Source organism: Alnus glutinosa, chromosome 4, assembly GCF_958979055.1.
Source record: "Alnus glutinosa chromosome 4, dhAlnGlut1.1, whole genome shotgun sequence".
NCBI classification, from domain to species: Eukaryota; Viridiplantae; Streptophyta; class Magnoliopsida; order Fagales; family Betulaceae; genus Alnus; species Alnus glutinosa.
Window position 1 is genome coordinate 7,023,922 of NC_084889.1, and position 14,940 is coordinate 7,038,861.

Here is a 14,940-nt window from a genome sequence, read left to right on the forward strand (position 1 = left end):
TTTTGGGAAGTTAGAACCAGAATTTCTGAGAAAGGTTCTTTTAAGAAGACTAGAGAAAATGTTCTGATTTGTCAGCTTTGGAATTTAGATGACTCTGTTTTGAACTAATTCTAGTCAGTTGTTTTAGCTTTTTGTTGTTTGGTTGCAGTTTGTTTTGCTGTTGTTGTGAGTTGTTATTGATAGCTTAGCTGCAGTTGTTGTTTTTTGCAGTTGGCTGTTTTGTTTTGTTGAGTTTGTAATTGTGTAACACTGTTTTGGTGGTTTAGTTGTTAATAATATGCTTACTTATTCATCTAAAAAAAACTGACAAGAAAAAATCAAAAGGGAAGAAAGCTAGAAAATATTTCAAGATCATTGCTGAAGTATACAACTGAAGCATGAATAGCAAAAATAAAAAATAAAAGGGAAAAGTCCAAATACCTCCCTCAAACTACTACCCAATTGACAATGTCTCCCAAAAAAAAAAAAAAAAAACTTTTAATTTGGACAAGGTTCATTCCAAACTACTAAAAATTGTCAATGTACCCCCAGTGATGAAAATACCCTTCATAAAAACTAAAAAAACAAAAAAAAAAACAAAAAACAAAAACAAAAACAAAAAAACAAAAACTTAAAAAAAAAAAAAATACATAAAAACCAGGGGGGGCAAATTTAAAAATTAAAAGAAAATTAAATTTTTTTTTTCCTTTTTTTTAAAAAAAAAAATTAAATTTTTTTGTTTTTTTAAGAAATCAAAAATTTTCTTTTTCTTTTTTAAATAAAAATTAATTATTATTTTTTTTAATTTATAGAGGTATTTTTGTTTTATTAAAAAAATTGTAAGGTCATTTCTGTCTTTTTGCTGGCCTTGGGTACATTGACAATATTTTGGTAGTTTGGAGGGAATATTCTCAATTAGGTAGTAATTTGAGGGGGGTATATGGACTTTTCCCAAAATAAAAAATCAATATTTACAGGCATATATCCTATGCCAGAGATGAAAAATAAAAATTGAGAGACCACATAAGTACTAAGAGACCAATTGAAACTACAAATAAAGGCAATTGGAGAGGGGAGCGAGAGAGAGAGTTTAATAAGAAATTGGCCCCAGGGCACCTCTTTGCAACTTTCTCAGGAAGATAAAGCCTTGAAATTTTTTTATTTTTATGATAAGTAATAAGCCAATCTCATTAAAAAAGCCTTGAAATATCTAATTAACCAGGAGGAAAGGCATATGTCAATTGGGGTACAATTTGGATGCAACATTTTAAGAAATTAAATATTCAGCACTGATGGACATGGTAGTAAAGTGGTATCCTAACTTGTTTATCCCTGAAAATGGTCAATAGGTAATATTTGGTTACCCAGATCGAGGAAGGTAAAAAAAGAAACTCAGGATGAACAGAAAATCTAGATGAGATGGATTTTCACGTGTTAACAGATAAGAATGAAGAGGAAATCTCAATATGATTTATGTGACTAATAAATTGCTGATTCAACAAAGTCCAATGAACATGATAAATTAACCACACTATGATGAAAAAAAATTCAATGAAGAACATGGGGCCAAGCACTATCAAGGCTGGAAAGCTGGAAACCTTTCATTTGCATATCATTATTCACCAGTTGGAATAGTTGTTGGAATTCATCTTTTAAATGAAAAGGCTATTCTACGTGAAATATTAAATATATCCCAAACCTTACTTTTAAGATTTTGAATCCACAACTAGGCTGTAGGCAGAGTAAATAATTTTGAATATGGAAACTTGTCAGTAATGAAAATTTGGGTCACCGTTAATCCTCAAATCTATGCTATTACCTGAACTTGAGACCATTGTTTGCTTCTTTTATGTAATCCATCTCCTGCATTCAATGTGATTTACCTGTATTCAATTTGAAGCTCTAAGAATATTCCTCATGCCAAAAAAATATTTTAAGAAAGAAGTTCAGATATGATTTACCAAAAGTGGAACAGTCAACCATTTCATTTCCCAGTTTATTCTTTCTTTCTTTTTTCCCCCTTAATTAGGGATGAAACGGTAACCACAGAATAACTGAATGAAGTTAAATGATCTCCATAAAAATGAGCATCTGGTGACACCTAAGGTTTCCCTAAAGCAGTGTATTTCATATGCTGAGATGCAAATGTACTAATAACTTGCTTCCAACACATATATGACAATATTGGTGTAGACCAGTTTGCCCACGATCTCATTACTGATACTTGGCATAACAAGGAAATGTCATAATGAAAGGTCGATATATACCCGAAAAAGACTTGATGCCCATTCATCAACAACAGCCTGCAAATTGAAGGTCATTTTCTTGGTTATAACAGTCTGAGATGACAAAGAAGCATACAACATTTGAATGAAAAAAGCGCTCTCATGCATCAATGGAAATGCCCAAACACCCACAAGAGATATTGGGACAGTCAACACCATCGTATGATGTACTGTATATATAAACCCATTCTTCGTTTAGAGCCCAATAAAAGTCAAGGTTGCCTTAATCACATATTGCACTATACCTGAAGATCAGTGTTCAATTTGCCTGCTCTCCTCAGTAACCCTGCTAGAAAACGCAAGATTAGTATGTCTAGGGATATGGCGGCTTGAATTCCAGGTCTCTGCACTTTAACAGCAACAACCTCTCCCCCATGACGAAGCCTAGCTTGATAAACCTAATTATTTGAGAGAAGAGAGACACTGAAGCAAGTTTGAATTGTGAGGCTAGATACAAAAGCCCAGCTTAATTACATGTAAGATACCATAAAAAGATCCCAGATCATGAGCATAACCAAATACAAACCTGCCCAAGGGATGCTGCAGCTATAGGCTCTGGTGAAATCTCCGAAAAAAGTTCATCTATTGGTAAACCAAGTTCTTGTTCGATTGTGTTGAAAGCAACTTTAGTGGAAAATGGACTTATTCGATCTTGCAACAGTGAGAGTTCATCCAAGTATGAGGGTGGTATCAAATCCTACCAAAACAATATCTTGAAATAGGATCATCTCAAAAACAATCATGACATAATAGATATAAAAATCATAACGGAAATCACATCGTATTATCGGTGAGACAGAAAACACACCATATTATGCATGTACATATTGCTTTTAATTTTATACGAGTACAGGAAGAACCTCCAAAGCTCAAATACGAGGCATGGGTTTAGGTATGAATTGTCATTCCATTGCTCAACACAAGCATTTCTAAGCTCAACATTGCCTAGCTTTACTTGTTTCTGGCCTACCATGGCCTTAGCATGACATTGCTGTCACAATCAATCATCTTTCCTTTCAAACTTCCATCACCCAAGGTCACATTGTGGGTCAGGCCAACAAAATTCATATGTAGCAGTCAAAGAATCATCCATCTAATTGGCATAAATTTTTTCAAATTGTGAAGTGAAGCATAATGAAGCAGTAGTTCCATCATTTGCTCGACATTTCTCCAATAACATCTTTTTTTCTTTTTTTTTTTTATAAGATTCTCCAATAACATCTTTAAAGCTTTGTGAACAAAATCTATCCTGAATAAGAGACAATTTTTTGACATCCTATATATTAGAGAGACGAATGACCTCTATAAAAAATAATACACATCCTTGACTAGTGATTGAAAACTTGAACAGAACCTTTTTTCCAGCAATTATTCACATAGGGTATGCCATGATGTTAAAGAGAACTCAAAAAGGTTCACTGAACTAAAATTGTTGTAAGTCAAAGCCCCCCATGTGGACACAAGCAAATATGAACTTGCGGAGCTGTTAAATTCTTTGGTGTTTGAGTTGTAAGCATGTTTGAATAATATGCCAAAGGCGGAGAAACAAAACAAGCTCTATTACCAATAAAAGATGCCTCCCCTACAGGCATCTTTTATTGGGATTAGCATAGAAAAGAAAAGCCTTCTGGACTGGAACCTCAAGTTATAGCAACTAATAATACAATCAAGGAAGCAATTGAAACTGCACTCTTATAACACACATGATAAATTTCTGAGCTAAAGAAGAAAAATGGAAAGTGCAAAGTCCTTGGGTGGAGCAAATATCACTTACAGGTCTGGATGAGATAGCCTGAGCAATTTTGATATATGCCTACAATACAGAAATACTCAAAATAAATTACCAGAAGAACATAGAATAACTAGGAAGTAAGTTTAGATAACCACAATCACTCAGTATTTAGATCTCAGTAGATAGGTGAAAATGAGTTTTACGATAGTAAGAGTATAAAAAATAAAAATGCGAAAGTATTCATATTCACGTGAAAAGCTGATGTACAAGATTCTCTATCTAAAAATCACATCTGTATTGATAAATTTTCCAGGAAGAGAGTAAAAGCTGAAATTTGCCTCCTCCCCTGGATTGTGAGAATCCTTTTTTTCACTCTCTTTTCCATTCACCCTAACCCCCCGCATCAACAGTGGTTGATGTGTGGCTTAGATGCTGCATCATTCATTCCCCCAAAACTTATGCTCCAGGTCTTTTTTTATATAAATTCCATGGTAAATGATTCAACAGTTTCTCAGGACAAACCACATAGTAACCAGGCATTCATTTGAAAGGGAACGTTGGTTCTCCACCATAGTTTTATATCACCCACAAGATAGATGGAAATAATATAACTTTATCCACTTGGTATATGCCCCAACGCCACTGGACTTATTGTATTGCACAAATAACAGAGAACAACCTGAAAGAATTTTAATCTCTTCAATCTCTATGTACCAGGTATAATTAGATTAATTGTGCTATACATGATATACCAGAATATGCATTTAGTGAAGTTGGAGTTGAATCACGATTTGTAATTGAAAGGCCTGTGACACCTGATTTTCGGTTCTTTTTTTTTTTTTTTTTTTTTTTTTTTTTTTTTTTTATAATTTTTGCAATTTATAAAAAAAGCGCAGAGGGGCGCAACCCTTATACTTGATTTTGGGTTCTTTAACAGAGCATTCTCCTTATTACAGGAAAATTCAACAGTTATGATGAATCAGACGCTTCCACCGAAAATCAACTTGGGGTCGGACTTCGCAGGAATCTAAAGAACTAAGAATGTAAAACCATCTTGCATAGACTAAGGACATAAAGATGGAAACATCTTCGAGGGGATCTGTGGGTACAATACATGTTCAAGGATTAAAGTCTAATGATATGTTATTAGTAGAGACTTTGCAAGACTTTTAAATACGTTTTGATAAGTAGCTAAAATTTCTATTGAAAAACTAACAAGGAAGAACTAAAGTACAAAGGCAGTGTACTAATCACCCTCAAATTAAAATCACCAATGTAGGAAATCCAAAAATTCCAACAAAGATGATGGACAATTGTCATCCATAGACATCCAAACAAATAACAATCTCACAAAGACATGCTTAAGTCTATCGACAGAAAGCTCAACCCCTTCAAAGGTCCGCCATTTGTCTCCTGCCATATATTCCTCATAAGACACAATGGTAACATATTCCAAACCTTTCTCCTAATGAACTAGGCTTCCACTATAATAGATTAGCCAATGTCTTTCGCTTTACCTAGTTGACACCAAAGAGGAAAATACACACAAAAAAGACGGCAAGAGAGAGAGGCCATGCCCGCATGGTTTTTGTAACCTTTAATTCCCTTCTATCAATGCATATGAATAAGAACTTCCACATTCATTATGGCAACAACAATTACATAGTGCAAAATTTGGAACCTGAAACTAAGCTGTGAAGATTGTCTTTCATTTTTTTTGTCAAGAGGATTTTCACGTACAATGAAAACTATACATTAGCTCTACCGTTAGTCAATGTAATGCATTGTTCCAACTTAGAGAAATCCTATATTCCATGAAAAACAGATAACAACAAGAACAAAGAAATATATAATATTGAACAAAGAGGTAAAGAGTACAGTGGTTTTTTCCCCAATTTTATGGAAGAAAATTTTCTACACTAATTCATTTTTGTCAAAAAGTTTCTAATAACCCTTTAAAAGCTCATCTTGGGAGCATAAAAAGTCTTGGTAAAGAAAGATAATCCGATACAAAGCCAGGATCAGCTATAGTCTTCATAACACTGGAAAACCCATCATTCCCTAGTCCATTGCTTTGATTGAGGAATGCTCCAATAATGATGCCAAAGAAGGATCCATGAACACAAAACTTGGATTAGCCTTGCAGATCACCATTATAGATTGTGAAAAAGTCCACATTAAAAGCCTTGGAATCATATGCTTTCCACCAAAGTAAGCATTCTTTTTTGGTCTACCACATCAAAGAAATTTCATAATGCATCATATTATGGGCAAAGAGGCAAGGAAAGTAACATCACGGACAACAAAATATCACACCAAGTGGCAGCTGATCATCCCTCAATCTATTACCCCTTTTGTTCTGCTTTTGGAAAATAATTTTACCATCAGCGAGGTGTAAGTTATGTTTCATCACGAGCTCCTTCTTGGATGACATACGTTATGTTTCATCACGAGCTCCTTCTTGGATGGCATGCTAAAGGAAGGTATTCCAAGATATGGTGAAGAAGATAATTTTGTTTCTGCTATCTTGGGCGATTTAGAATGAACCAAAAGATGAGAATGTTTTGGTACAGCTTGGAACAGCATGTATGATCTTCCCCGTTTATCTTTATAAAATAATTTCATTCATAAGTTGAAACAAAACAAATCAAGCGATAGAGTAATTCAATCCTAATAAAGTCCTTCCATTTTATATGAACAAATGAAAAATGAGTCACCAGTAATAATCTCAGTACTTACGTGATTTTCTTAAGATAACACATATTATTCAAAACAGTTCAAAATAATCATGGCAGTTAATTAAATAACAAGCTGGCAGTCTCAAATGCTATAGGAATATGTAATGAACTGTTGATGTTCGACTTTTCACCCACATCAAATCTCGGTGGGCCCCATTATCTTTTACTTTTCTATTGGGATTCGGAGAGCAGGAGAGAAAGTAAGATTTTGAGCTGCGCACATACAGCTTGTTGGTGTGAGTTGAAATCTCTGTTCTTCTTTTCTTTCTTTTTCTTCAAGTTCTCTTTTATGTGTTACGACTAGAGAATTATGTCAAAAAAAAATTCTCTATCTTGTGTGAGAGTAAGATTTGGGTGTATTAGGTTTTGATTTTGAGTGATTTCTCTTCACTATTTTGTATTCCATCTTTGATAGTAAATTTCTTCGTCATTACCTCTACCTGTGGACGTACCTCACATTGAAGAAACCATGCAAATCTTGGTGTTCCTGTGTGTGATTGTTTTGTCTTATTATGGTAATTGTGGTCTTTTGCATAACAAGTGATATCAAAGCTAAGGTTCGGTATTCAGATTGACGATTATGATAAATACGGCGAGCACAAAGTATGAAGTTGAAAAGTTCAATGGCAAGAACAATTTCTCTCTTTGGCAAAGAGGGATGAAAGATCTTTTAATTCAGCAAGAAGTTTACAAGGCATTATTTGGAAAGGCAAAACCCCAAAAGATGGCAGGATGATGAGTGGGAAGAGATGGAAGCCAAGGTTGCCAGTGCGATCTGTCTTAACTTGTCAGTTGAAGTTATTCATGATGTGCTTGATGAAAAGAAGGCAGGGATAATTTGGCAGAAATTACAGCCTATAGATGGCGAAGAATTTGATGCATAAGGTGTATGTGAAAAGGCAGTTATATGGATTACAGATAGAGGAAAATACAGATATGTTTGAGCGCATAAACTTTAGAGTAAAGATTAAAGAAGAAAATTAAGTGATACTTCTGTTGGCATCACTTCCCCCCTTCGTATGATCACTTGGTTACATCATTATTGTATGGGAAAGAAACTCTAAATTTGGAAGATGTGACTAGAGCTATCTTGTCACATGAGATGAGAGGAAAACCTATCAATGATCATGCTGATGGGCTTGTAGCGAGGCCAAAGCATGGAAGGGATAAGTCAAAGGGGAAGAATGGCAGAGGTAAGCAATCTCGGTCTAAGTCGTGATCGACAAAGGACGAAGAATCTCGGTCAGATGCAAAAGATGTGGAGTGCTAATATTGTCATTAGAAATGGCACTACAAAAGATTTTGCAGGGTGTTGAAACAAGACTTGGAAGATAAAAAGAATTAGAAAAGTTTCGTAGATTCAGTTAGCGTTTGACAATGACAAGTCCAATGACAGTGAGGCTAGCGCAGATCTTCTCTCAATTTTTTCAAGTACAGATTCTCTCACAAATTCTTGGGTTTTGGATTTTGCTTGCTCATATCATGTGTCCAAATAGGAAGTGGTTTGAGACATTTAAATCCTGTACGAACAATGTCTGTACTGTTTTGATGGATAATGATGCTAAGTGTAAGGTCATTGGAATAGGTACCATAAAAGTCAGGACGATTGATAGGGTTGTGCAGACACTTACTAATGTTAGATATGTTCCAGATGTAAAGAAAAATATGATATCCTTAGGTACATTGGATTCTTTGAGCTATAATTATTCAGCAAAAGATAGAGTTATGGAAATAGCTAAAGGCGCTTTGGTGGTAATGAAGGATGAGAAAATTGGAATTTGTAAAAAGTATTCAGGAACACAGTTATTGGTGAAGCTGCAACATCCACTTCAACATAACCATATAGTGATGACACAGTTTTGTGGCATATGCAGCTTGGTCATTTAAGCGAGCGTAGTATGTTTGAGCTTCACAAAAGGAATTTGTTAAAAGGTGTGAAGTCGTGCAAATTTGGTTTCTGCAAGTACTGTGTGTATTAGTCGCAACGAAGAGCCAGTTTTAAGGTGGCGTCTCCTACAAGCAAAGGTGTTATCGACTATATTCACTTAGATGTTTGGGGAGGAGTAGTAGTATCTTCAAACGGAGGTGTTTATTATTTTGTTAGTTTTATTGATGATTTTTCAAGGTCAGAGGTTTTCACCATCTTCAAGTAGTGGAAAGCACATGTGGAAAATCAGACTGCAAGAAAAGATAAGTATTTGAGATCCGATAATTGATTGGAATTCTGCAAAGCAGAAGGCAGTACTTGTCACTTCACAGTTAAAAGGAATCCACAACAGAACGGGTTTGCTAAAACGATGACTATAACATTGTTGGAAAAGGCAAGATGCATGAGGTTGAATGCAGGATTGCCAAAGAGCTTTTGGGTTAAGGCAGTTAATTATGCATGCTTTGTCACCATGACACCAACCGATCTTCATATGCAACAATTGTTTTGAAGGCTCCAAAAGAAGTATGATCAAGCAAGCCGGTTGATTATTTGGTTTTGAAAAATATTTGGTTGTTCTGTATATGTTCGCGTGCAAAGTGGAGAGCGGTCAAAATTAGATCCAAAGTAAAGAAAGTGTATATGTCTTGGTTTGAAAAAAGGTGTTAATGGCTATAGGCTATGGGATCCGGTTTCAAAGAAGAAAATTTTTAGCAGGGACATGGTATTTGATTAGGCATATATGCTAGGAAAATGTGAGGATGAAGCATCGACTGACAGCAATAAAGGGAAAAAAGTCCTGGAGGTGGAGTTTGATGATCAAAATTCACCCATAAATAAATGTGATGATGAACAATTTTCAAGAGACTCACAGAACTAATAAGAGCCTTATTCTTTGGCAAAAGGTAAAGAGAAACATTATCAAAAGCACCAGAGATGTATGTATTTGAGGATATGATGTTTTTTGCTTTAGTAACTAGTAGTGAAGATCCATTGTCTATTAGTAGGATTGAAGTGGTGGAATCACAACAAAAAAGAAAAACTTGGGAGTTAGTAGAATTGCCCAAGGTAAATAAGGCTATAAAGTGCAAATGGGTCTACATGAAGACAAAAAGAATTGTCGCCATCGAGACTAATGGAGAAGCATGTTGTTATGTTTAAACCAGGTCATGTGCTTGAATGATGTGTTAGGACTAGAGAATTGTGGAAAAGAAAATTGCTTTCTGTGAAAGTGAGATTTTGGTGTATTGGGTTTTGGCTTGAGTAATTTCTCTTCACTAATTTGTATTTCATTTTTTATAGTAAATTTCTTCGTGGTCGCCTCCGCGTGCAGACATACCTCACATTGAGGGAACCATGTAAATATTGGTGTTATTATGTGATTGTTTTGTCTTATTTACCGTAATTATGGTCTTTTGCACAACATTAACAATTTACCTCTTGTTGTTAGGAATAATTACATTTTATTCTATTGATTCGTAAAAAGTTGCAATATACCTCCATAAGTTTGGGTTAAAGTGATACACTTTGGTGAACCAATCAAGTAATGTCACATAGCTTCATCTATTTGAAACCCTAGTTGTACACAATCTTCTTTCCTTTCCCTAGTTGTACACAATCTTCTTTCCTTTGTTACTTTTCCTCAATTTCCATGGTGTTTTGTAGAGTGGATTAAATTAATACATTTTGGAGGGAAGGTTTGAGGAAAATGAAGAAGGAAAAAAGATCATACAAAATTAAGGTGTCCAACAGAGGCTGATATTGCAATACTTGATTGGTTCACCAAAATGTAACAATAATTTATTCTCTCTTTTTTTGATAAATAATTCATTTCATTGTTAAGCGCAAAGGAACGCAACCTTAATACACAGGATGTATACAAAGAAAGTTCCCCTTATATGCTAAAAGAAGAACACTCATCCCCAAATTCAGAAAAGTTTCAAAATTGAGAGATATTATGCGCCACAGTCCAACTAAAAAGTCGATTTGACCAGGGTGTTCTTGAGTTCTTTTCTTGTTTTCTCACAATCTTCAAAACATCTAGCATTCTATTCTCCCCATATACTCCACATTAAGCACAACGAAGCTATCCTCCACACATCTAAAACTGAACATCTACCCCCTGACCTCGCCTATCCTATAATTTAATTGACACTCTATTAAGAGGGCTTACGATTCCCTAGAATTCTTAAGATAGATTAATTCAAATCTCAACCAATTTTTGTTTTTCAAATTAAATAGTGGAAATTTTGCCATATCAGCATTTATCGCTTTATTATTTATTATATTTCTTATTTCTTATGATAAAGAATGAGGTGATATATGGCGATCAATATAACAAATAATGATGTAAAAAATGCTGACACGGTTTAAATCTCCACATTTAATTCCAAAAGAGCAATTGAGATTTGAAGAAATCTACTCAGTAAAATAACCTATGAATTTTGGGGAATCTTAATAGGTTTGGCTGGAACAATGGGAGCAAAAAGATGTTCATATAAGAAAAGAAAAAGAAAAAAGGAACTAGGAGCAAACATGTATAAGCAAAACAAGAATACCAAAATCAGCAGGAGCAAAATTAAGTCTAAGGCACTTCAATATCAACAAACAAGACCTACCGGTCCAAGTTCCACCAATATTTTCCGAAGCTCTGCAGCTCTAACCTGCATCAGAAGCGTAAAGTTCCTGTGAGGAACTAATCCAATACGAAAGAACAACTCGACAGTCCACAGAACCAGATTAACCTCACCTCGAACATCTGGTCCGAGCGCTCCATAACCCGGTCGAGGTACCGGAGCCCGAACCATCTCCCAAAAGTGGACCCGATCTGAATAACGCGGCGAATGAGAACCAGCGGCTTCCTCTTGTAGATAGCGGCGATCTTCGACAGGCCGTACTCGGCCAAGGAATCGGCCTCCGAGACGGTGAGCTCGAAGAGGTACCCGGAGCGCTTAGTGAAGGAGTCGACTTCGACTTTGACGTTGCCACTGCCAGCGCATCGGATAGGACGGTGGGGATGAGGAAAAGCCTTGGATCGATTGGGCGTTAGAGAGTGAACGTGGTGGTGGTGCGGTTTGGTATTGGCTGGAAAGGAGGGGAGGGAGGGTGTGGTGAGGAGGTGAAGCATTGCTTCAGTGTGGTGTGAAGAGTCTGAGAGAGACCCTGTAAAATGGTGGTTGCAGTTGTATCAAGAGAGTTGTTTAACGGAGACGCAGCAATTGATCAAGCTTGTTTTTTCTAGAACGAACCGTACAAGTTAACGGCTTCTTTGTGGTCCTTGTATTCTTTATCCTTCCTTTATCTTGTTTGGGAAGGTTTAATTTATTTTTAAGATCTAAAAATGCTGTCTTTGTTATTGTAGGGGAGTAAACAACAAAACTGAGATCTCTATAATCTTTTTCGACTCTGCTTTCTGATTGTAGAAAAGTTCCTTAGTCTAGCTATATTCTATTGCCAAATTGTCCAAGTTTTCTTCTATCAAATATATAGTATATATAATTTGTGTGCAATTTGATCTTAAATTTGGGGATTTTTTTTTTCTTTTTGTTCATTTAACTTTCGAATTTAATTTGCTAGCTTATGAACACTTGCATATAATGATCAAAGATATATATATATATATATATATATAAAATATATTCAATGTAATTGTCTATCTTGGCAAATGTATGCCAAGTTTGGTAAATATATTTTTTGTCGTACCAAAATAATAAAATAATTCATTGAATCTAAAAAATTTGGTAAACAAGCTACCATTTATTCATTAAAAAAAAAAAAAAAAAAAGCTACCATTCATGCATATGTTAGAATATACGGAATATATGTTAGTATATTGTAAAACTTCTTAGAAAACATTTTATTTTTTAAATGGATTGCTAAATTAATCACCACTTTGAACAATCATATTTCAATCCTTCGGTGATAAGAGCTAGGATCGATAAATAATACAATATTTCAGTCATTCAAATATTGTGTAGCTAGAAAAATAGAGAACATGCATATATTACAACTATTATATATTAGCAAGCCTGGCCATATATATACCGCTCCGTCTATAAGCACGCTGGTCTTGTACTTCTATCATACAAAGGATTTTACTTCACAATCACAACACTCTATTCACAGCTATTAAACGTGGTTTTTGGTGACATGCCTTAACCTTGAGCCAGTACACTACACCACGTCGATGTATTAATTTAACATTGTTGGGAGTCTGCTCGGTCTCCTTCTTCGGCACAGTCAATGTTAACACTCCATGTTCAAGCGTGCACTTGATCTCATCCAGTTTAAAATTCTCCGGGAGGCGGAACCGCCTAACAAAGCTGCCACGACGCCTCTCAATGCGGTGCCACTTGTCGTTTTTGTCCTCCTCCTCCTCGGTCCGCTCACCGCTGATCTGCAGAATATTGCCGTCTTCCACGACCACCTTCACCTCCTCTTTCCTCGCCCCTGCCATTGCATATCATATGTATTGCAGACAATATAGACCTAACTAAGTTTGTTTTCCTAAGAAAGAGGCGGGTCTTGGCTTGAAAAATTTAGAAGTTTGGAATAGAACTTCCATTTTGAGGCATATCTATAACTTATTTGCTTGTGCTGGTTCCATATGGGTTGCTTGGATTAAAATGTACTTGCTGAAAGGTAGGAGTTTCTGGAGTGTGAACATTCCTCAGGATTGTTCTTGGTGTTGGAGAAGGCTACTCAAACTTCGGAATGTTGCTAGGAACTTTATTTCTTTTGAAGTTGGAGATGGTCAGAATATTCATTTGTGGTTTGATAATTGGCATCCTTGTGGTGTGTTGATTGAGAGGTATGGTTTTCGGGTTGTTTATGATGCTAGTAGTAGGCTAAACTCTAAACTTTCTTCTGTTTTGAGTAATGGGATTTGGTGCTGAAAGCCGGCCAGGTCTGAGGATTTGGTTGATATTCAAAGTCGCCTACCAAAAATTCATTTGGGCCCTATTGATAATCCAATGTGGAAGGTTGCTGGGAAGGGTTCTTTTGTGAGTTCTGAAACCTGGGATTTCTTGAGGGATAAGAAAGCTGAAGTTGAATGGTGGCATTTGATCTGGTTTCCTTGTACTATTCCAAAACATGCCTTTATTCTTTGGTTGGCAGTACAAAACCGGTTAACAACAAGTGATCGCCTTCTTGTTTGGGGTTTTAATGGAGACCCTCTTTGTGGGTTCTATCTTCATGTTATTGAAAATAGAAATCATCTCTTTTTTTAGTGTAGTTTCAGCTCGAGAATTTGGAAGTCTTGTTTGCAGAGGTGTCCTGGTGTGCCTTGTTTGCTTGACTGGCAGATTCTGTTGACAGAGGGTTGTAGAAATTGGAAGAAGAAAACCATGTTGGGGGTTTTGTGTAGGTTGGTTTTTGGATCTGCTGTATATGGTTTATGGAAAGCTAAGAATGTTATTCGGTTTTGTGGTGTTCCTAGTACTGAGGAGCAGATTTTTAAGAGGATTTTTTGGGAAGTTAGAACCAGAATTTCTGAGAAAGGTTCTTTTAAGAAGACTAGAGAAAATGTTCTGATTTGTCAGCTTTGGAATTTAGATGACTCTGTTTTGAACTAATTCTAGTCAGTTGTTTTAGCTTTTTGTTGTTTGGTTGCAGTTTGTTTTGCTGTTGTTGTGAGTTGTTATTGATAGCTTAGCTGCAGTTGTTGTTTTTTGCAGTTGGCTGTTTTGTTTTGTTGAGTTTGTAATTGTGTAACACTGTTTTGGTGGTTTAGTTGTTAATAATATGCTTACTTATTCATCTAAAAAAAACTGACAAGAAAAAATCAAAAGGGAAGAAAGCTAGAAAATATTTCAAGATCATTGCTGAAGTATACAACTGAAGCATGAATAGCAAAAATAAAAAATAAAAGGGAAAAGTCCAAATACCTCCCTCAAACTACTACCCAATTGACAATGTCTCCCAAAAAAAAAAAAAAAAAACTTTTAATTTGGACAAGGTTCATTCCAAACTACTAAAAATTGTCAATGTACCCCCAGTGATGAAAATACCCTTCATAAAAACTAAAAAAACAAAAAAAAAAACAAAAAACAAAAACAAAAACAAAAAAACAAAAACTTAAAAAAAAAAAAAATACATAAAAACCAGGGGGGGCAAATTTAAAAATTAAAAGAAAATTAAATTTTTTTTTTCCTTTTTTTTAAAAAAAAAAATTAAATTTTTTTGTTTTTTTAAGAAATCAAAAATTTTCTTTTTCTTTTTTAAATAAAAATTAATTATTATTTTTTTTAATTTATAGAGGTATTTTTGTTTTATTAA

At 35.2% G+C, this 14,940-nt stretch overlaps 2 protein-coding genes across 3 annotated transcripts in view; one reads left to right on the forward strand and one right to left on the reverse strand.

Moving 5' to 3' along the window:
- LOC133867301 (uncharacterized aarF domain-containing protein kinase At1g71810, chloroplastic) overlaps positions 1–11,932 on the reverse strand; it is a 38,089-nt gene extending 26,157 nt beyond the window's left edge. Inside the window, exons 1-7 of one of the 2 annotated variants that reach the window (XM_062304028.1) lie at positions 11,411–11,932; positions 11,280–11,324; positions 4,039–4,077; positions 2,791–2,961; positions 2,510–2,662; positions 2,247–2,282; positions 1,799–1,842 (exon numbers count right to left, since the gene is read on the reverse strand). In XM_062304028.1, the coding sequence (XP_062160012.1) occupies positions 1,799–1,842; positions 2,247–2,282; positions 2,510–2,662; positions 2,791–2,961; positions 4,039–4,077; positions 11,280–11,324; positions 11,411–11,788 (866 nt within the window). In that variant the 5' untranslated portion in view covers positions 11,789–11,932. The remainder of the gene's footprint in view (positions 1–1,798; positions 1,843–2,246; positions 2,283–2,509; positions 2,663–2,790; positions 2,962–4,038; positions 4,078–11,279; positions 11,325–11,410) is intronic. The other variant, XM_062304027.1, reaches the window with a different exon arrangement.
- A 1,354-nt stretch (positions 11,933–13,286) lies between these two features.
- On the forward strand, positions 13,287–14,237 carry LOC133866079 (uncharacterized). Its single transcript, XM_062302641.1, has 3 exons — positions 13,287–13,471; positions 13,568–13,859; positions 13,968–14,237. The coding sequence occupies exons 1-3, from the start codon at positions 13,287–13,289 to the stop codon at positions 14,235–14,237; spliced, it is 747 nt and encodes a 248-aa protein (XP_062158625.1).
- Positions 14,238–14,940: the final 703 nt, after the last annotated feature.

Coding starts and splice junctions, on each gene's coding strand:
- LOC133866079 (XM_062302641.1), top strand. CDS start 13,287: ATGTACTTGCTGAAAGGTAGGAGTTTCTGGAGTGTGAACATTCCTCAG. Junction 13,472..13,567: donor TGTGGTGTGTTGATTGAGAG/GTATGGTTTTCG, acceptor AAAGCCGGCCAG/GTCTGAGGATTTGGTTGATA. Junction 13,860..13,967: donor TTTGTGGGTTCTATCTTCAT/GTTATTGAAAAT, acceptor CTTGACTGGCAG/ATTCTGTTGACAGAGGGTTG.